Source organism: Aethalodelphis obliquidens, unplaced genomic scaffold, assembly GCF_003676395.1.
Source record: "Aethalodelphis obliquidens isolate GAN/ISIS:26980383/991018 unplaced genomic scaffold, ASM367639v1 scaffold1, whole genome shotgun sequence".
Classification (NCBI taxonomy): domain Eukaryota; kingdom Metazoa; phylum Chordata; class Mammalia; order Artiodactyla; family Delphinidae; genus Aethalodelphis; species Aethalodelphis obliquidens.
This window is the reverse complement of record NW_020837945.1, coordinates 82,020,890-82,044,319: the sequence shown is the minus strand read 5'-3', so window position 1 is coordinate 82,044,319 and position 23,430 is coordinate 82,020,890. Positions and strand designations below refer to the sequence as shown.

Sequence of the window (23,430 nt, the reverse complement as noted above, 5' to 3'; positions counted from 1 at the left end):
GAGGGAAGAGATATGGGGGTATATGTATACGTATAGCTGATTCACTTTGTAATAAAGCAGAAACTAACACACCATTGTAAAGCAATTATACTCCAATAAAGATATTTAAATAAATAAATTTTTTTAAGCAGCCATTAAAAAAAAATCACTTTGACTAAATCCCAGATTTTTCACACTAGCACACAATGCCATTCATTTAATTTTTTTCAGTTTCTGTTTTTGTGTCTTCTACTCACAAGTTATAAGAAAGGATATATTAAAATTAACTTATGAATTAAAAAAACCAATCCATTGAAACAGACCCAGAAATGGCACATATGATAGGATTAGTAGATAAGAACATTAAAACAGTTATTATAATTATATTGCATATGTTCAAGAAGCTAGAGGAAGGATTGAACATAAGAGCCAACCAAACATCTAGAGATTAAACCTACAGTGTATGAGATGAAGAACACAGTAGATGGGATTAACAGCATAAGGACATTGCAGAAGAAAGGATTAGTGAACTTGACTGTATAGCAATAGAAACTATCCCAAATCAAACACACACTGAAAAGAAATGAATGACTATGAACTACAGAACAGCTTCAACTAGCAAGATATACATGTAATTGGAGTTCTGCAAGAAGTAAGGGAAGGGATAGGACAGAAAAAGTATTTGAAGAAACTTAATACAGAGTTCCAATTCCAATAAGGGCAGGGCAGCCTGTATTGGACAACCCTTCTGCCAGTAACAATTATATAGACAAAGTATTGTTTAGAGAGCAACCAGAAGCAGGCAGAAACCTTAGAGAACACAAACCTTGAAATAAGGGAAGCAAACTAGAGGAGTTCTACATTTAATGAGGTTTTTTTCCCTTTATCACACATTTCAGTTTGTCTTGGAGAACTGGGGGAAAAGAGCTTATAGTAGTATTCTTATTGGATGAAGAAACAGAGTTCAAGACTACCAAAGCAGTTGTAAATTGAGAGGCCATCTCAGAAGGAAGGGAGCCAGGGAGGAGGGAGCCCTAAATTCTTTTTACAGGTTTCTAAGTTGCACATACACAAACAGTGCTTCAAGAAACCATGCAGAAAGTAGCATCAGGAGGACTAAAGCACTGAGCAGAGATATCAGCAAGTGCATAGTGCTGAATTTGAGTGCAAGCCCTGCCAAATTTGAGGGATTGATAAACATCTCAGGTTTTGTATTGAAACTGCAAAAGGACCATGCCTTATGACTAAGCGCCACCCTAAGACCAAGGGCAAAAGTAAAATAAATCCTTTCTAACAAAGCCAAAGGCCAAACTATTATAAGATCAGTAGGAGGAAGGAAAATATAACCTAAAATCAAGAGAAAAACATCAATAGAAGCAGATCTATGGATGACCTAGATATTGGAATTGGGAGTCAAGGACTTTAAAATAGAAATTATAAATAAGTTAAAGGATTTAGAGGAAAAAGATCAGCAGAATGATTGGATACATAGGGAAATCTCAGCAGATAAATGGAAACTAAAATAAAATAAAGCCAAATGTAAATTCTAGAGTTAAAAAAATAAGATGAAAATTTCATTAGATATCAACAGCATTTTTAACACTGAGACAAATGTTATCTGTAAATTTGGAGAGAGTTCAATAGAAATAATCCTGATAGAAGCACAGAGACTAAAAGGGTTGAAAATAAGTGAAGAGAGCTCTCAGTAACCTGTGAAATGATATCAAGAAGTCCTAACGTATGTATCACTGGTGAGGAGAGAGAGAGAAGTGGAGGGGGGGACTGAAAATTTCCCACATTTGGTGAAAAACATTAACCCGTATGTCCAAAAACTCAGCAAACTGCTAGTGGCATAAGTACAAAGAAAACCACATTCAGACACATCTTGGTCAAACTGCCAAAACCAAAGATAAAGAGGAAATCTTAAAAAGCAGCCAAAGAAAAGACAATAATAAGAATGATGACTGATTTCTCATAAAAAGAGGGTGGGGAGGAGAAGCCAAGTGACAATAAATGGCATCTTTAAATACTAAAGAATGGTAATACGGTGCTTATATCGTATGTTACATAACATTCCCAGTGGGGTCTAGGGCAGCATCCCATAATCAAATGCTTACGTGGGATAAATAAAGACTATAAATAGCCTCACTTCAGGTCAGGTTTTGATGTCAGATAACTTTTGGTGCCAAAAGTTTTTAAAAAGTACTTTTGATTTCAGAGCTTTTTGGATTTTAGAATTATAATAAAAGGATTTGTGGATATATTTTACTTGTCAGGAGGAGAACTGGCAATATATATTTATAAATGTCTACACTCTTAGAAGTGGGACTTAGAAGAATCTGTGCAATGAAAGTAACACATGAAGAGTGTATACCGAGTGTTACACAAGGATGTTTATGACAACATTTTTTAAATAATTTAAAAAATTGAAAACAACCTAAATATCCCAATACTTTCCTAATACTTGGTTAAATTAGTTATGTTGTATGTATGCAATGAATGGACTGCTTTATAGCCATGAAAAAGCATGTTGTCAGAGAACATTGATATGGTGAAATAAACTCAATATGTTACATGAAAAGATCACAAAGCTGTGTGATTCCAAATGTTAGTAGTAGTTATTGCTGTGTGGTTGGATTGTCATTTTTATTTGCTTTATTTTGCTCTTTTGTATTTCTTTTTTTTTCAACATCTTTATTGGAGTATAATTGCTTTACAATGGTGTGTTGGTTTCTGCTTTATAACAAAGTGAATCAGTTAAACATATACATATGTTCCCATATCTCTTCTTCATTCATGAACAGTATTCCTTTGGTAATCAGAAAAATCAAGGCTTGTTTTTAAAAAAGCAAGATGATAAGGAAGATATTCCTATTGCTATCAAACTTCAGATCAGATTGCTTCTCTAAGTTAGGAATCATTTTATTAACAAAGATCACAAAAGTTTAGCATTATTAAGGCCTTGGCTTAATATATCATCTATATCCCCAGATCTAGTGTTCTGCACACCTGGATTTAAAGTGTCTTTTAAGCTGCATTGCCTGAGGCATTTCCAGAAGGAATCCTTTTAAACAAAAAATAAGACCATTCGTAAGTGATGCTGAACCATTTCTGTTGCCACTTCAAACACTCTCTGACTTAATCTCCAGAGAACAGCTTTCTCAGATAAATTGTCCAGCACCACGTCTAGTTTTTGGCTTGTTTTAAAAAGTCTGTAGATCTTTTTATGAGTTCATTTTTTTTAAGCTTAAATATCTACTTTGCTTTGAAATCTATTTTCTCCCTTTTCAAAAAGAGCATACCAGGAGTTAAAATTGGATCACATTCAGCAAACTACATCATACATCTGGAGTAAATTCCAGAGTATTAATGTCATTGTATGTTAAAGGAAAGACTTTCAAGTCTAATTTTTGCAGACCTGCTAAATCTTAAAGGACAGTCTGTACAGCCAGCAGTTTTGATCCCAGAGCTGAGGTATGTTTTCTAAAGTTATTCTGAAAGTCAGAGGGGAAAGGCATAAAAGACTGCAACATGGTCCTGTTTGAATAGATTGATGCCACAGTGATAGGAAATGTCTTTATCATTATATACTGTAGGCTGTTAGAATTAAACTGTTAGAATTGGAACAGCCTTGAGAACTTGAGGCCAGTTGCTCTCCCAGTACTCATATCTCTTCTACATCATTGTAGATAGATAGTATCTAGTATCTATTGAACTACATGTAATAATTATTTTTCCTTATAAGTTAATAAGTAGATATTCTGATTTCATATCTTAGTCTCTGTGTACTTAATATTTGCTAGAATTCACTGCTGAAACCATGTGAACTTGGAGTTTTCTTTGTGGGAAAGTTTGATAAAAAATTCAATTTCTTTAATAAATACAGGGCTTTTCATATTTTCTTTTTGATCTTGGGTCCATTTTTATAAGTAGTTTTTAAGGAAGTATGCTTTTCATTTATCTAATTTATTGGCATAAAATTATTCTTAATAGGCTACTATTGACTTTTTTTCTTTCTTTTTTTTAAAGATCTTTATTGGAGTATAATTGCTTTACAATGGTGTGTTAGTTTCTGCTGTAAAACAAAGTGAATCAGCTATACATATACATATATCCCCATATCCCCTCCCTCTTGCATCTCCCTCCCACCCTCGCTATCCCACCCCTCTAGGTGGTCACAAAGCACCAAGCTGATCTCCCTGTGCCATGTGGCTGCTTCCTACTAGCTATCTGTTTTACATTTGGCAGTGTATATATGTCAATGCCATTCTCTCACTCCATCCCAGCTTACCCTTCCCCCCTCCCCATGTCCTCAAGTCCATTCTCTACGTCTGCGTCTTTATTCCTGTCTTGCCCCTAGGTTCTTCAGAAACTATTTTTTTTCTTCGATTCCATATATATGTGTTAGCATATGGTATTTATTTTTCTCTTTCTGACTTACCACACTCCGCATGACAGACTCTAGGTCCATCCACCTCACTACAAATAACTTAATTTTGTTTCTTTTTATGGCTGAGTAATATTCCATTGTATATATGTGCCACATCTTTGTAATCCATTCATCTGTCAGTGGACATTTAAGTTGGTTCCATGTCCTGGCTATTGTAAATAGTGCTGCAATGAACACTGGGGTGCATGTCTCTTTTATTAAATTATTATTATTTAACTTCTTTATTGGAGTATAATTGCTTTACAGTGGTGTGTTAGTTTCTGCTTTATAACAAAGTGAATCAGCTATACATATACATATATCCCCATATCCCCTCCCTCTTGCATCTCCCTCCCACCCTCCCTATCCCACCCCTCTAGGTGGTCACAAAGCACTAACCTGATCTCCCTGTGCTATGAGGCTGCTTCCCACTAGCTATCTGTTTTACATTTGGTAGTATATATATGACCATGCCACTCTCTCACTTCATCCCAGCTTACCCTTCCCCTCCCTTTGTCCTCAAGTCCATTCTCTAGTAGGTCACATCTTTATTCCCTTCCTGCCCCCAGGTTCTCATGACCATTTTTTTTCCTTAGATTCCATATATATGTGTTAGCATACGGTATTTTTTTTTCTCTTTCTGACTTACTTCACTCTGTAGGACAGACTCTAGGTCCATCCACCTCACTACAAATAACTCAATTTCGTTTCTTTTTATGGCTGAGTAATATTCCATTGTATATATGTGCCACATCTTCTTTATCCATTCATCTCTCGATGGACACTTAGGTTGCTTCCACGTCCTGGCTATTGTAAATAGAGCTGCAATGAACATTGTGGTACAAGACTCTTTTTGAATTATGGTTTTCTCAGGGTATATGCCCAGTAGTGGGATTGCTGGGTTGTATGGTAGTTCTGTCTGTAGTTTTTTGAGGAACCTCCATACTGTTCATAGTGGCTGTATCAATTTACATTTTCACCAACAGTGCAAGAGGGTTGCCTTTTCTCCACACCCTCTCCAGCATTTATTGTCTGTGCCTTTTTTGATGATGGCCATTCGGACTGGTGTGAGATGATATCTCATTGTAGTTTTGATTTGCATTTCTCTAATGATTAATGATTTTGAGCATTCTTTCATGTGTTTGTTGGCAATCTGTATATCTTCTTTGGAGAAATCTCTGTTTAGGTCTTCAGCCCATTTATGGATTGGGATGTTTGTTTTCTTGATATAGAGGTGCATGAGCTGCCTGTAAATTTTGGAGATTCATCCTTTGTCAGTTGCTTCATTTGAAAATATTTTTTCCCATTCTGAGGGTTGCCTTTTTGTCTTATTTATGCTTTTCTTTGCTGTGCAAAAGCTTTTAAGTTTCATTAGGTCCCACATGTTTATTTTTGTTTTTATTTCCATGTCTCTAGGAGGTGGGTCCAAAAGGATCCTGCTGTGATTTATGTCATAGAGTGTTCTGCCTGTGTTTTCCTCTAAGAGTTTGATAGTGTCTGGCCTTATATTTAGGTCTTTAATCCATTTTGAGTTTATTTTTGTGTATGGTGTTAGGGAGTGTTCCAATTTCATATTTTTACATGTACCTGTCCAGTTTTCCCAGTACCACTTATTGAAGAGGCTGTCTTTTCTCCATTGTATATTCTTGCCTCCTTTATCAAAGATAAGGTGACCATATGTGCGTGGGTTAATCTCTGGGCTTTCTATCCTGTTCCATTGATCTATCTTTCTGTTTTTGTGCCAGTACCATACTGTCTTGATTACTGTAGCTTCGTAGTATAGTCTGAAGTCAGGGAACCTGATTGCTCCAGCTTGTTTTTCTTTCTCAAGATCGCTTTGGCTATTCGGGGTCCTTTGTGTTTTCGTACAAATTGTGAAATTTTTTGTTCTAGTTCTGTGAAAAATGCCAGTGATAATTTGATAGGGATTGCATTGAATCTGTAGATTGCTTTGGATAATAGAGTCATTTTTACAATGTTGATTCTTCCAATCCAAGAACATGGTATATCTCTCCATCTATTTGTATCATCTTTAATTTTTCTCATCAGTGTCATAGTTTTCTGCATACAGGTGTTTTGTCTCCTTAGGTAGGTTCATTCCTAGGTATTTTATTCTTTTTGTTGTGGTGGTAAATGGGAATGTTTCCTTAATTTCACATTCAGATTTTTCATCATTAGTGTACAGGAATGCAAGAGATTTCTATGCATTAATTTTTCTACTTTACCAAATTCATTGATTAGCTCTAGTAGTTTTCTGGTGGCATCTTTAGGATTCTCTATGTATATTATCATGTCATCTGCAGACAGTGACAGCTTTACTTCTTTTCTGATTTGGATTCCTTTTATTTCTGTTTCTCTCTGATTGCTGTGGCTAAAACTTCCAAAACAATGTTGAATAATAATGGTGAGAGTGGGCAGCCAAGTCTTGTTCCTGATCTTCGTAGAAATGCTTTCAGTTTTTCACCATTGAGGCCGATGTTGGCTGTGGGTTTGTCATATATGGCCTTTATTATGTTGAGGTAAGTTCCCTCTATGCCTACTTACTGGAGGGTTTTTATTATAAATGGGTGTTGAATTTTGTCAAAAGCTTTTTCTGCATCTCTTGAGATGATCATATGGTATAATTTATTCAATTTGTTAATATGGTGTATCACATTGATTTGCGTATAATGAAGAATCCTTGCATTCCTGGAATAAACCCCACTTGATCATGGTGTATGATCCTTTTAATGTGCTGTTGGATTCTGTTTGCTAGTATTTGTTGAGGGGTTTTGCATCTGTGTTCATCAGTGATATTGGCCTGTAGTTTTCTTTCTTTGTGACATCTTTGGTTTTGGTATCAGGGTGATGGTGGCCTCATAGAATGAGTTTGGGAGTGTTCCTCCCTCTGCTATATTTTGGAAGAGTTTGAGAAGGATAGGTGTTAGCTCTTCTCTAAATGTTTGATAGAATTCGCCTGTGAAACCATCTGGTCCTGAGCTTTTGTTTGTTGGAAGATTTTTAATCACAGTTTCAATTTCAATGCTTGTGATTGGTCTGTTCATATTTTCTATTTCTTCCTGGTTCAGTCTCAGAAGGTTGTGCTTTCCTAAGCATTTGTCCATATCTTCCAGGTTGTCCATTTTATTGGCATGTAGTTGCTTGTAGTAATCTTTCATGATCCTTTGTATTTCTTGTATTTCTGCAGTGTCAGTTGTTACTTCTCCTTTTTCTTTTTTTTTCTTTTTTTTTTTTTTTTTTTTTTTTTTGCGGTCCGCGGACCTCTCACTGTTGCAACAGCCTCTCCCGCTGTGGAGCACAGGCTCCGGAGGCGCAGGCTCAGCAGCCATGGCTCACGGGCCCAGCCGCTCAGCTGCATGTGGGATCTTCCTGGAACGGGGCATGAACCCGTGTCCCCTGCATCGGCAGGCAGACTCCCAACCACTGCGCCACCAGGGAAGCCCTATGGGTGTTTTTAAAAAGGATCAATTTCCTTTTGATTTCTTCTTTGATCCAAGTGTTATTTCGAAGTGTGTAGTTCCTAAATATTTGAGAATTTTTCCAGAAATCTTTCTGTTATTGATATCTAATTTATTTCTATTATAGTCAGAGAACATTCTTTGTGTGACTTGAATTCTTCAAAATTAATTGAAAATTGTTATTGCCAGAATATAATATATGTTGGTAAATGGTCCAGACATACCTCATTTAATTGTGCTTTTCTTTATTGCACTTTTCAGATATTGCTTTTTTTTTTTTTTACAAATTGAAGGTTTGTGGCAACCTTGCATCAAGCGAGTCTTTTGGCACCATTTTTCCAACAGCTTTTGCTTATTTTGCATCTCTGTGCCACATTTTGGTTATTCTCGCAGTATTTCAAACTTTTTATTATTATTTACATGGTGATCTGTGATCAGTGATCTTTGATGTTACTATTGTAATTGTTTGGGGTGCCACAAACTGCACTCACGTAAGATGGCAAACTTAATCTATAAATGTGTGTGTTCTGACTGTTCCACCTACCAGCTGTTCCCCTGTCTCTTTCCCTCTCCTTGGGCCTCCTTATACCCTGAGCAACAATAATTTTGAAGTTAGGCCAGTTGATAACCTTACAGTGGCCTCTAAGTGTTCAAGTGAAAGGAGGAGTCACACATCTCTCACTTTAAATCAGAAGCTAGAAATGATTAAGCTTAGTGAGAAAGTCTTGTCAAAAGCCAAGATAGGTCAGAAGCTAGGCCTCTTGTGCCAAACGGTTATCCAGGTTGTGAATGAAAAGTAAAAGTTCTTAAAGGAAATTAAAAGCGCTACTTCAGTGAACATACAAATGATAAGAAAGCAAAATAGCCTTATGGTTCACGTGGAGAAAGTTTTAGTGGTCTGGATAGAAGATCAAATCAGCCATAAAATTCCCTTAAGCCAAAGCTTAATCCAGAGCAAGGTCCTAGTTGTCTTCAATTCTGTGAAGGCTGAGAGAGGTGAGGAACCTGAAGTAGAAAAGTTTGAACTTAGCAGAGGCTGGTTCATGAAGTATAAGGAAAGAAGCCATAATGTAAGAGTGTAAGGTGAAGCAGAAAGTGCTGGTGTAGAAGCAGCAGCAAGTTATTCAGAAGATCTAGCTGAGATAATTTTTCAACATAGACAAAAACAGCCTTAATATTAGAAGAAGATGACTTGCCTTCTAGGACTTTCATAGCTAGAAAGGAGGAGTCAGTGCCTAGCTTCAAAGGACAGGCTGACTCTCTTGTTAGGGTCTAATGCAGCTGGTGACTTTAAGATGAAGCCAATGCTCATTTACCATTCCAAAAATCCTGGGGCCCTTAAGAATGATGCTAAATCTGCTCTGCCTGTGTTCTGTAAATGAAACAAATCCTGGATGGCAGCACATCTGCTTACAACATGGTTCACTGAATATTTTAAGCCCATTGTTGAGACATACTGCTCAGAAAAAGTTTCCTTTGAAAAATATTACTGCTCACTGACAATGCACCTGGTCACCTAAGGACTCTGATGGAGCTGTACAACAAGATGAATGTTGTTTTCATACCTGCTAATACAATATCCATTCTGCAGCCCATGGATCAAGGAGTAATTTTGACTTTTAAGTCTCATTATGCAAGAAATACATTTCATAAGGCTATTGCCGCCAAAGGTAGTGATTCCACTGATGGATCTAAGAAAAGTCAATTGAAAACATTCTGGAAAGGATGCACCATTCTAGATGCCATTAAGAACATTGGTGATTTATGGGAAGAGGTTAAAATATCAACATTAACTGGAGTTGGGAAGAAGTTGATTCCAGCCCTCAGGGATAACTTGGAGGGGTTGAAGACTTCAGTGGAGGAAGTAACTGCCGACGTGGTGGAAATAGCAAGAGAAGTAGAAGTGAAGCCTGAAGATGTGACTGAGTTCCTGCAATCTCATGATAAAACTTGAACAGATGAGGAGTTGCTTCTTATGAATGAACAAAGAAAGTGGTTTCTTGAGGTGGAATCTACTCCTGATGAAATGCTGTGAAGATTGTTGAAATGACAACAAAGGATTTATATTACATAAACATATAAAGCAGCAGCAAGGTTTGAGGGGATTGACTCCAATTTTGAAAGAAGCTTTACTGTAAATGCTGTCAAACAGCATTGCGTGTTACAGAGAAATCGCTCGTGAAAGGAAGAGTCAGTCGATGTGGCAAACTTCATCGTTGCCTAATTTTAAGAAACTGCCATGGCCACCCCAGCCTTCAGCAGCCACCACCTGATCAGTCAGCGGCCATCACCATGGAGGCAAGACCCTCCACCAGCCAAAACATTATGACTAGGGGCTTCCCTGGTGGCGCAGTGGTTGAGAGTCCGCCTGCCGATGCAGGGGACACGAGTTCGTGCCCCGGTCCGGGAAGATCCCACATGCCGCAGAGCGGCTGGGCCCGTGAGCCATGACCGCTGAGCCTGCGCGTCCGGAGCCTGTGCTCCGCAACAGGAAAGGCCACAATGGTGAGAGGCCTGCATACCGAAAAAAAAAAAAAAAAATTAGGACTTTCTGAAGGCTTACATGATGGTTAGTACTTTATAGCAATAATGTATTTTTTAATTAAGGTATGTACATTGTTTCTTTAGACACAGTGCTCTTTAATAGACTACAGTATAGTGTAAACAACATTTTTTTTTTTTTTGCGGTACACGGGCCTCTCACCGCTGTGGCCTCTCCCGCCGCGGAGCACAGGCTCCAGACGCGCAGGCCCAGCGGCCACGGCCCATGGGCCCAGCCGCTCCGCGGCATGTGGGATCCCTCCTGGACCGGGGCATGAACCCGCGTCCCCTGCATCGGTAGGCGGACTCTCAACCACTGCGCCACCAGGGAAGCCCTGTAAACAACTTTTATATACATCGGGAAACCAGAAAGTTTGTGTGACTTGCTTTATTGCAGTATTCACTTTAATGCAGTGGTCTAGAACTGAATTCGTAATATCTCTGAGGTATACCTGTACTTGAAAAGAATATGTATGTATTCTGCCTTTGTTGGGTGGAGGGTTCTGTCAATGTCCCTATTCTATATCCTTCCTTTTTTAGTTTTTAAATTGAGATGTAATTGATATATGATATTGTGTAGTTTGAGGTGTTCCATGTGTTGGTTTGATACATTTATGTATTGCAGTATGATTACCACGATAGCCTTAGCTAACACCTTTATCATGTCAATAATTATCATTTCTTTTTTTGGGTAGAGAACAGTGAAGATCTATTCTCTTAGCAACTTCGAAGTTTATGATACAATATTGTTAACTATGATCACTACCTTGTGCCCTACATCTTCAGAATTTATTTCTCTACTAGTTGAAAGGTTATACCCTTAAACAGCATCCCCCCAACTACCCCCACCTCGCAGCCCCTGGTAACCACCATTCTACTCTGTTTTTATGAGTTCAGTTTTTCTAAATTCCACATATGAGTGCTATCATACAGCATTTGTCATTCTCTGTCTGATTTCTCTCACTTAGCATCCTTGAGGATGCCCTCAAGGTCCATCCGTGTTGTTGCATATGGCAAGATTTCCTTCTTTTATGGCTGAATAATATTTCTGTGTGTGTGTGTGTCTGTGTGTCTGTGTATATATTACCACATCTTCTTTATCTGTTCAACTTCTGATGGATGCTTAGGTCATTTCCATATCTTGGCTATTGTAAATAATGCTGCTCTGAACACTGGTGGGCAGATATCTCTTCAAGATACTGATTTCAATTCCTTCTGGTATATACCCAGCTGTGGGATTGCTGGATAATATGGTAGTTAAGTTTTTACATTTTTTGAGGAACCGCCATACTGTACCCATCTACATTCCCACAACAATGTGTAAGGTTTCCCTTTCTCTACATCCTCACCAAAGTTTGTTATCTCTTGTCTTTTTTTTATAAAAGCCATCCTAACTGGTATGAGGTGATACATCATTGTAGTTGTGATTTGCCTTTCCCTGATAAGTGATGTTGAGCATCTTTTCATGTACCTGTTATTCTTTTGTACATCTTCTTTGGAAAAATGTCTATTCAGATCCTTTGCCCATTTTTTAAATTGAGTATATCCTTCCTAATCTTCATATTTGTTCTCTCATTTATTGAGAGAGATATGGAAATCTCTGACTGTAAAATCTATTTCTCCTTGCATTTCTATCAGTTTTTATTTTATGTACTTTTTAAAATTACTATTTATTGGAGTATAGTTGCTTTACAATGTTGTGTTAGTTTCTTCTGTACATCAAAGTGAATCAGTTATATGTATACATATATCCCCTCTTTTTTGGATTTCCTTCCCATTTAGTTCACCACAGATAATTGAGTAGAGTTCCCTGTACTATACAGTAGGTTCTCATTCGTTATCTGTTTTATACATAGTAGTGTATATATGTCAATCCCAATCTCCCAATTCATCCCACTCCCTCCTTCCCCCCTTGGCATCCGTAAGTTTGTTCTCTACATCTGTGTCTCTATTTCTGCTTTGCAAATAAGTTCACCTGTACCATTTTCTAGATTCCACATATGAGCGATCTCATATGGTATTTGTTTTTCTCTTTCTGACTTACTTCACTCTGTATGACAGACTCTAGGTCCATCCACGTCTCTGCAAATGGCACAATTTCGTTCCTTTTTATGGCTGAGTAATATATGTATCACATCTTGTTTATCCATTCCTCTGTTGATGGACACTTAGGTTTAAGCTATTAGATGTGTAGACATTTAGGATTGTTACGTCCTCCTGATGAATTGATTCCTTTATCGTTATGCAATAATATATCCCTGGCAATAGTCTTTGCTCTGAAATCTAGTACTATCATGGTATATTTTTCCAGTCTTTTTGCTTTTAATCTATTTGTGCCTTTATATTTAAAGTATGTTTCCTGCAGGCAGCATGTAGTTGGGTCTTGCTCTTTTATCTGACAGTCTCTTTCAACCTTTCCTATATTTGAAGATCTTACTATATCATCAGTCTTCTCTTCTTAGGACTAAACATCCTTTTATTATGGCTTGGCTGATACTTTTTCTAAATCCTTCTATTATTATCAAACACTTGTGCATGTTTTGCTTAAAAGGGACATTAGATCAGAAGGGATACTCTGAGTTGGTCTCTGCAAGACGTGCTACTACATATCACGTCAGTTGATTTCCATTGTCCACAGAGATCTGTGTCTATTAGGTTCCTCACCATTTGGCTAAAACCAATTTGGACCATCTTTTCTACTTTTCTTACCCTGATCACATTTATCTTGGCTAACTACTGACTTTTTGATCTCCAGAGAAACTTCAAAGGAACTTAACAAAAAATCTATTCATTGTTCCCCTGAAAATGTCTGTTTTATCTCAGTTACATGAGTTCTAGTTGAATTATTTTAAGTATGGGTCAAATAAAGCTAGACTATAACTAAGAAGATATCAAAAGGTTTGCTTTTTTTTTTTTTTTTTTTTTTAGGTAAAAATGTCCCCATCCTGTCATCCATCCAAAGGGGATCCTGCTGTTAAGAAGGTGAGTGAGTTTTAACGGCAAAAAGCCGACTTCCTCCTTCTGTGTATTTATTCTCCTCTGTTGAACCATGTTCTCAAAATGAGTGATTTTAAATCATTTTAATGCGTCAAAGTTTCTTTCTGATTGGATGCCTTAAAGAGGTGTCACCAGGACTTGTTGGCTCTTCCAGAGAAGCCAAATGGGGGTTTGGGTCTAGCATCAGTCTCTTGACAACTAGGGACTTTCATTGTTCTAGAATTCCCACCCTCTCTACCAGATGGGCATCCTGGTATCAGTGAGTGGTAGCAGATGAAAGATATTTTAAGGATGAAAGGTACATAGTTTTTCTTAACAATGTACTTTCCCTCCAGATAGCTGTTCCTAAAGAAAACTGGTCTGAGGTATTAACATTTCAGCACATACCAGCTAAGTAAGACCTCAATAAATACTTGTGTGATAGAACTCTTATCTAGGCCATTTCAACCCTTGAATGTGAACTCTGTGGCACAGATAGGTTGTTTGTCTTTGAAGTAATTCTCAGATGATGTCAAAAGAACCACTAAAATCCTTTTCTTTATCCAACTGCAACAGTGCAGTTGAAATATAGCAAACAGATTGACATTTTTGCTATGTTTTCTCTTACCATTTTTATTTCTCTGATAGTTGACTTGTCCCTGGTTGTAGGTGTGCTTTCCTTGCTCTTTTTTATGATTTCAGCCAGCATCTGTGTCGGGGAAGGATTGTAGAACAAAAATAACACCTTGCTGGCTCTGTTGACTAACAGCAGGTTCTAGCTTCAAAGCGGTGTGCCAAAAATGGATGCCTTTTCTCTGCCTTCAGAATCCCCTTTTCAAAGGAAAAAAAGAATAGAAACGAAATATGTTGTCTGAAAAGCCTTATAACGTGCTGCATGTGAAACCCTCTTTCACTCTTGTCAAGACAGCAAGGGCAGGCGAGACCACAGTGGTGATTGTTGCCGCTCAGAACCATCACACCATAACATGAGGAGCTGGAAAGGGTGTCAGCCACTTAGTCACACTCAGTAAGCAAAGGAGGAAACTGGAATCCAGAGGGAAATTTTTTACCTCTCTCAAATGTTCCATGGGACACACTTCTACCATAGAGGTTAAAAACACGTGCTTTGGATTCAGTGATTGACTCATCTGCTTTATCTGAATAACCTTGAGTAAGTCAGCCTCTCTGTTTCCTCCTCTGTAAAGTGATGATGCTCCTCTCAGAATTGCCCTAAGGATTAAATGAGAAACAATTTAAGTGCCTGACGCTGTGTTTGACACATATTAAGTACTCAGTAAATTATAACACAAGTACTCAGCTGTTACTGAAACTAGTATTAAAACACAAGTCTCCCAACTCCTAGTCAGATGTCCTTTCATCTGTCCTTTATTATGCTACTTATATACTATTGTCCATTCAGCAAGTATTTCTTTATACTAGATAGTGAGCTAAGAAGCAGACTACAGAGATTAAAAATACAATCCCTGTTCTCAAGGACCTCAGCATTTAATTGGAAAGGTAGACAGATTGCACTGACAGTTACCAGACTACTTGACACGTGCCATGCAGGGTGCACAGGGTGCTGCAAGAGTGTGCGGGAGAGGCCCGGTTTTGAAATGACTAAGATCCTTTAGTACAACTCTTACATTCTTTATGGTAAAGAGTCCAGTGAAGAAACTTGAGAAATGGTTAGCTGCTCCCCTACAACTTTGTGACTAGATTGTAATGAAAGCAAATCCTACCATACTTAAAGACATTTATTAAATTAAGATCACAAAAACACTTTATCCAGTCGACATATCATGAATACCTTTTATTTTAGCAATGAGGGTCCATTTCTAATATTTACCATTCTTATTAATAAGACATTGATTTCACCAATGGAAAATTTTTCTGCTGTCTTTTGAGCTAATGAGCAAAGTCTTAGGTGTTGGTCAATATATGAACAGCTTTTAGGAGCTGCCTTTGGAAGTTCATGTGAGCTGCAGTTTCTGAAATGTGGATTCTTGTTTAGAGCCACTGACCACCCCTGACTTGAAGCCTAAACTTAATAGCACATACTTAATATTGTACTGTTTATGGTGTGTAGAATAACTTTAAAATATATATCGTAACAGGTGCCTCTCCCAAACTAAGAGGTCAAGGAAGGCTTCCCAGTAGAGGTAAAGCTTGATCTAGCCTGGAAACACAAGGCAAAAGGTATTCCAGGCAGACATGGGTGAGCTAGAAAATGGAGGCAGTTCTGTTTGTCTTAAGTATGGGATCTTGCAGAAGCCTGGTGAAGTAAACGGGAGTCCAGATCACAGAGCCCCAGTCTGTGAAGTTTGCTTTTTATCTCAAGGATAAGTGTTTCCATCAAACATGAGGCAGAAAGACCAATTAGAAGAAAAAAGGTCCTAAGCCTATGCTATGTTAATAGAATGAGGAGGTGAGATAGATTCAAGTCTTAGCCTTTTTATTCTCCCCACAAACCTTTTTGACACCGTGAGGTAGGTGTCCTTCCCTTTTTGAGCTCTCAGAGTACCCTGAACTAGTCCTTACAAACATACTTATCTGGCTGTGTTGAAATTGCCTCTTTGCTTATATGTGTCCCCCATTAGACTCTCTGCCTCATAAGGGCAGGGCCCGTAGCAGTTCTGTTTCCTGTTGTCTATCTAAGTGTAGAACAAAGTATGCAGTCATTCAGTACTTGTTGTGTGAATGAGAGAGACATGGAAGAGGTTCCGTAGGACTTCGTAGTTGTTTATGGGAAGTGAGGAGAAAACAGAAGTTTCTGCTGAACAACTGGAGAAAGAACAAATGAAGCATCATTGCTGTTCTGGGCTTGTATTCCCAGCATGGTCAGTTCCTTACTGTTTAAGCTCTATCAGCAGTACTCCAAGTGAGACCAGTGTGAAGCTCAGCACCTCATTGTTACTTCCCTAGTTGGATATGTATATTTGTGTGTATGTGTTTGTGTGTGCATATATATATGCATCTACATATATATTCTGGTTGTCATCCTGGAGCTACAGTCCCTCTTCCCAAAGTTGCACTGACAGATGGGAGCACCAAGAGTGTCTGTTGAACAGTGTGACTGCCAAAGTGACATGTGTAAGAAACACAAAAGAGCAGTAGTGTTCTTGATTTAAGCCAAAGATTCTCTGTTGACCAATAGCTGAAGACAGTGTTCAGTGACTCTACTGCATATTGGCCCTGCAAAGAGCTCTGCTCAAGTGCCGACGAGTCAGGAGCCATGTTCTGTAGGTCCTGCTAGCTCGGGATATGCGGCTCATGTAGAAGTCACTCTCCTATTCTGCTACCATGTCAGGGCCTGGCAGACTCCATGAGCATTTTGTATTTGTGATATTCTTTCAGAAAGCTCTGGATTAGAAATACTTATCATACGTAATAATATATCTATAGCATTTAAAATTTGTATATCATATTTATCTTTTGTATATAAAATTTCTTCTTAATGGGCTCTGATAACTTCAATAAAAAAGTAGGAAGACACATATGCTTCCCTAGGACTTCTTCAGTGTTTGATCATAGATAACTAGAAATTAGAAGCATTTTCCTTAGATAGAAATTGTCCTAAAGTCCATTGCACTAAACTCCCTAGCATAGATCCAAATAGGAGGTGCTGAAGTGTTTGAGGTGGATTAAAGGAGTTTAGAGGGTTAGTTGAAGGCAGCATCAAAAACGTCTCAGCTATGATGCAGCACTTCTTGACTACTGTAGAAACACCAGCCAGGAACTTGTGTGGCAAAGTTGGCATTGTTACATGCATAATAATCAGAGAAAGCAGTTTTGTCTTATTCTTGATCACAAAAGCATGGTTACATTCTGAGCCATCCCCTGTTTTAGATGAACCTTCTCTGCTGTTGTGTTTGTGGAAGCCTGAGGGGCCAGGTGTTCTGGCTGGTAGAATCCAATATAAGGGGTACAGTTAATGTTCTTCTCAGAATGACTTCTTCCAGTTAGGGAGAAGGTACTGGGAGTGGCATAGTGGGAAGCCTTTCTAATAGTTCTGGGTAATTCAGTAAATATTCAACAAGCCTCTAAGGTGCCAGGACTTGGAGGAACAAAGGTCAGTGAAAAATAGTTCTTGCAGAAGGAAAAGACCTACAAAAACAAACCCAAAACAATGAAGAAAATGGTAATAGGAACATAAATATCAATAATTATCTTAAGTGTAAATGGATTAAATGCTCCAAACAAAAGACATAGACTGGCTGAATGGATACAAAAACAAGACCCATCCATACGCTGTCTACAAGAGACTCACTTCAGACCTAGGGACACATACAGACTGAAAGTGAGGGGATGGAAAAAGATATTCCATGCAAATGGAAATCAAAAGAAAGCTGGAGTAGCAGTTCTCATATCAGACAAAATAGACTTTAAAATAAAGACTATTACAAGAGACAAAGAAGGACACTACATAATGATCAAAGGATCAATCCAAGAAAAGACATAACAATTGTAAATATTTATGCACCCAACATAGGAGCACCTCAATACATCAGGCAAATGCTAACAGCCATAACAGGGGAAATCGACAGTAACACTATAATAGTAGGGGACATTAACACCCCACTTTCACCAATGGACAGATCATCCAAAATGAAAATAAATAAGGAAACACAAGCTTTAAATGACACATTAAACAAGATGGACTTAATTGATATTTATAGGACATTCCATCCAAAAACAACAGAATACAGTTTCTTCTCAAGTGCTCATGGAATATTCTCCATGCCAGATCACATATTGGGTCACAAATCAAGCCTCGGTAAATTTAAGAAAATTGACATCATATCAAGTATCTTTTCCAACCACAACGCTATGAGACTAGAATCAATTACAGGAAAAAACTGTAAAAAATACAAACACATGGAGGCTAAACAATCCACTATTAAATAACCAAGATATCACTGAAGAAATCAAAGAGGAAATAAAAAAATACCTAGAAACAAATGACATTGAAAACACGATGACCCAAAACCTATGGGATGCAGCAAAAGCATTTCTAAGAGGGAAGTTTATAGCAATACAATCCTACCTCAGGAAACAAGAAAAGTCTCAAATAAATGACCTAACCTTACACCTAAAGCAATTAGAGAAAGAACAACAACAAAAAAAACCCAAGTTAGCAGAAGGAAAGAAATCATAAAGATCAGATCAGAAATAAATGAAAGAGAAATGATAGCAAAGATCAATAAAACTAAAAGTTGATTCTTTGAGAAGATAAACAAAATTGATAAACCATTAGCCAGACTCATCAAGAAAAAAAGGGAGAAGATTCAAATCAACAGAATTAGAAATGAAAGAAGAGAACTAACAACTGACACTGCAGAAATACAAAGGATCATGAGAGATTACTACAAGCAACTATATGCCAATAAAATGGACAACATGGAAGAAATGGGCAAATTCTTAACAAAGTACAACCTTCCGAGTCTGAACCAGGAAGAAATAGAAAATATAAACAGACCAGTCACAAGCACTGAAATTGAAACTGTGATTAAAAATCTTCCAACAAACAAAAGCCAGGACCAGATGGTTTCACAGGTGAATGCTATCTAACATTTAGAGAAGAGCTAACACCTATCCTTCTCAAGCTCTTCCAAAAAATTTCACAATTTGTATGGAAACACAAAAGACCCCGAATAGCCAAAGCAGTCTTGAGAAAGAAAAATGGAATTGGAACAATCAGGCTCCCTGACTTTGGACTACACTACAAAGCTACAGTAATCAAGACAGTATGGTACTGGCACAAAAACAGAAAGATAGATCAATGGAACAGGATTGAAATCCCAGAGATAAACCTATGCACCTGTGGTCACCTTATCTTTGATAAAGGAGGCAAGAATATACAATGGAGAAAAGACAGCCTCTTCAATAAGTAGTGCTGGGAAAACTGGACAGCTACATGTAAGTGAATGAAATTAGAACACTCCCAAACTCATACACAAAAATAAACTCGAAATAGATTAAAGACCTAAATGTAAGACCAGACACTGTAAAACTCTTAGAGGAAAACATAGGCAGAACACTCTGTGACATAAATCACAGCAAGATCCTTTTTGACCCACCTCCTAGAGAAGTGGAAATGAAAACAAAAATAAACAAATGGGATCTAATGAAACTTAAGACCTTTTGCACAGCAAAAGAAACCATAAACAAGATGAAAAGACAACCCTCAGAATGGGAGAAAATATTTGCAAATGAAGCAACTGACAAAGGATGAATCTCCAAAATATATAAACAGTTCATGCAGCTCAATATCAAAAAAACAAACAACCCAGTCCAAAAATGGGCAGAAGACCTAAATAGACATTTCTCCAAAGAAGATATATAGACTGCCAACAAACACATGAAAGGATGCTCAACATCACTAATCATTAGAGATTTGCAAATCAAAATCACAGTGAGGTATCACCTCACACCAGTCAGAATGGCCATCATCAAAAAGTCTACAAATAATAAATGCTGGAGAAGGTGTGGAGAAAAAGGAACCCTCTTGCACTGTTGGTGGGAATGTAAACTGATACAGCCACTATGGAGAACAGTATGGAGGTCCCTTAAAAAACTAAAAGTAGAACTACCATACGACCCAGCAATCCCACTACTGGGCATATACCCTGAGCAAACCATAATTCAAAAAGAGTCATGTACCACAATGTTCATTGCAGCACTGTTTACAATAGCCAGGACATGGAAACAACCTAAGCTTCCATCAACAGATAAATGGATAAAGAAGATGTGGCACATATATACAATGGAATATTACTCAGCCATAAAAAGAAACGAAATTGGGCTTCCCTGGTGGCTCAGTGGTTGAGAGTCCGCCTGCCGATGCAGGGGACAAGGGTTCGTGCCCCAGTCCGGGAAGATCCCGCATGTCACGGAGCGGCTGGGCCCGTGAGCCATGGCCCCTGAGCCTGCGCGTCCGGAGCCTGTGCTCCGCAACGGGAGAGGCCACAACAGTGAGAGGCCCACGTACCGCAAAAAAAAAAAAAAAAAAAAGAAACGAAATTGACTTATTTGTAGTGACCTAGAGTGTGTCATACAGAGTGAAGTAAGTCAGAAAGAGAAAAACAAATACCATATACTAACACATATATATGGAATCTAAAAAGAAAAAAAAGGTTCTGAAGAACCTAGGAGCAGGACAGGAATAAAGACGCAGATGTAGAGAACAGACTTGAGGACACAGGGTGGGGGAAGGGTAAGCTGGGATGGAGTGAGAGAATGGCATTGACATATATACACTGCCAGATGTAAAATAGATAGCTAGTGGGGAGCAGCCGCATAGCACAGGGAGATCAGCTCAGGGCTTTGTGACCACCTAGAGGGGTGGGGTAGGGAGGGTGGGAGGGAGCTGCAAGAGGGAGGAGATTTGGGGATTTATGAATATGTATAGCTGATTCATTTTGTTGTAGAGCAGAAACTAACACAACATTGTAAAGCAATTATACTCCAATAAAGATGTTTAAAAAAAAATGGAAGATGGAAAAAAAAATTTTTTTCCAGTTGTCCACCAGTGAGATCTCCCAGTGCTCTTGGAAATTCTTTGTAGTAGCTTAGCAAGGAACTTCTCAGTAAGTCTAAGTTAGTTCCTTGGAAGAAGAGGCTGATATCAACCCCTGGACTCTGGGAGCTCCATGTTTCTAGTGAAACCATTTCCTTATTTTGGGAACTTCCAGTGTTGCATAGTTTCATAGATCATTCCTACCTAACCTACACACTATAAATATGTACAGCCTTATCAGCAGCAAAGAGCCCCTCTCTACTGCACATAGGCCAGGCACTTAGAGGTCAACTATGCACAAGCTAAATTGTGAGATTATAAGAGTTATGGGGAATACATGCATTCTGTTATTTCTCTGATTTAAACTGTTCACTCAATAAACTGTATTTTATATCCTATATATATATATATATATATATATATATATATATATATATATATATAGTTCTTGCTCTCAGCACACTTAAAAGTTAATGGTGACTGAACTGGTGGGCTGAATAGCCAAGCCTCCCAGAAATTGGTGCATAGCCTCTCAAATATTCAAGTTTAATACCAGAATTTAGAGCTGATTCTTTTTTTCCAAGTGTTCTGGTGAGGCAAAATTTTTATAGCTGGTTCCCGGTCTTGCCACTCATGTCAGGAATGTAGTTGACTGTACTTGCTCATGATTTTTATTGAATTATGGAGCGGGAGGGTTTGTTTTTTTTTTTAGGGAAAAAGCCCCATAGAGCCACTGTTTCCATAGCAACAGGAAAAGCTGGCTGCAGTGTCTCAACTGACCAGCCCAAGAATGGCTGGTTGATAGTTTCACAAAAGTCAAGGGAACACAAAAGGAGAAAGCACTGAGAGATAGATGAAACATTTTCTAGATGTTGTGTGATGTTGGCTTAAGTAAAGATTCAGTTGCCTTTTTTTATTTAACTGAAGTGTAGTTGATGTACAATATTATATAAGTTACAGGTGTACAATATAGTGATTCACAATTTTTAAAGGTTATACTCCATTTATAGTTATTATAAAATATTGGCTATATTCCCTCTGTTGTACAATGTATCCTTATAGCTTATCTTATATGTAATAGTTTGTACCTCCCACTTTCCCTACCCTTACATTGCCTCTCCCCCTTTCCCTCTCCCCAGTGGTAACCACTAGTTTGTTCTCTGTATCTGTGAGTCTGTTTCTTTTTTGTTATATTCACTAGTTAGTTGTGTTTTTTAGATTCCACATATAAGTGATATCATACAGTATTTGTCTTTCTCTGTCTGACTACTTTCACTTAGTATAATACCCTCCAAGTCCATCCATGTTGCTGGAAGTAGCAAATTTTCATTCTTTTTTATGGCTGAATAGTATTCCATTGTATGTTTATACATCTTCTTTATCCATACATCTGTTGATGGACACTTAGGTTGCTTCCAGTTGTTTCTTGGAAACTGTAAATTATAGTACTATGAACATTGGGGTGCATGTATCTTTTCAAATTAGTGTTATGGGGGGCTTTTTGGATATATACTCAGGAGAGGAATTTCTGGGTCATATGGTAGTTCTATTTTTACTTTAATGAGAAACCTCCATACTGTTTTCCACAGTGGCTGCACCAATTTACATTCCCACCAACAGTGTACAAGGTTTCCCTTTTCTCTACGTATTCACCAACATTTATTATCTGTTCTTTTTTATGATAGCCATTCTGACAGGTGTGAGGTGATATCTCATTGTGGTTTTGATTTGCATTTTCCTCATAGTTAGTTAGCAATGTTGAGCATCTTTTCATGTGCCTATTGGCCATCTGCATTTCCTCGTTGGAAAAATGTCTATTCAGGTCTTCTGACCATTTTTTAATTGGGTTGTTTGTTTTTGATGTTGAGTTATATGAGCTGTTTGTTTATTTTGGATATTAACCCTTATCAGTCATATCATTTGCAAATATTTTCTCCCCTTCAGTAGATTGTCTTTCATTTTGTTGACGGTTTCCTTCACTGTGCAAAAGCCTTTAAGTTTAATTAGGTCCCATTTGTTTATTTTTGCTTTTATTTCCATTACTCTAGGAGATGGATCCAAAAAAATATTACTACAATTTATGTCAGAGAGTGTTCTGCCTATGTCTTCCTCTAGGAGTTTTATGGTTTGGGGTCTTACATTTAGGTCTTTAATCCATTTTTAGTTTAATTTGTGTACGGTGTTAGAGAATGTTCTAATTTCATTCTTTTACATGTAGCTGTCCAGTTTTCCTAGCACCACTTTGTCTTTTCTCCAACATATATTCTTGCATCCTTTGTTGTAGATTATTGACCATAAGTATGTGGGTTTATTTCTGAGCTCTCTGTTCTGTTCCATTGATCTGTGTGTCTCTTTTTGTGCCAGTACCATACTGTTTTGATTACTGAAACTTTGTAGTATACTCTGAAGTCAGGGAGTCATCTGCCTTTTTAAGACTCTCTCTTAACTCCTTCAAAGATGCAATTCCTCATGAACAACAAAGTGGTAGCCCTTGATGATTGTATGCTGCCTCTTTCCTTAGAGTATTT

General features: G+C 37.9%; 1 protein-coding gene across 2 annotated transcripts in view; it reads left to right on the top strand.

Annotated features, from left to right (window-relative positions):
• VPS8 (VPS8 subunit of CORVET complex) overlaps positions 1-23,430 on the top strand; it is a 298,981-nt gene that overhangs the window by 227,796 nt on the left and 47,755 nt on the right. For both annotated transcript variants that reach the window (XM_027109813.1, XM_027109805.1), the window contains one exon: positions 13,336-13,389. In XM_027109813.1, the coding sequence (XP_026965614.1) occupies positions 13,336-13,389 (54 nt within the window). The remainder of the gene's footprint in view (positions 1-13,335; positions 13,390-23,430) is intronic.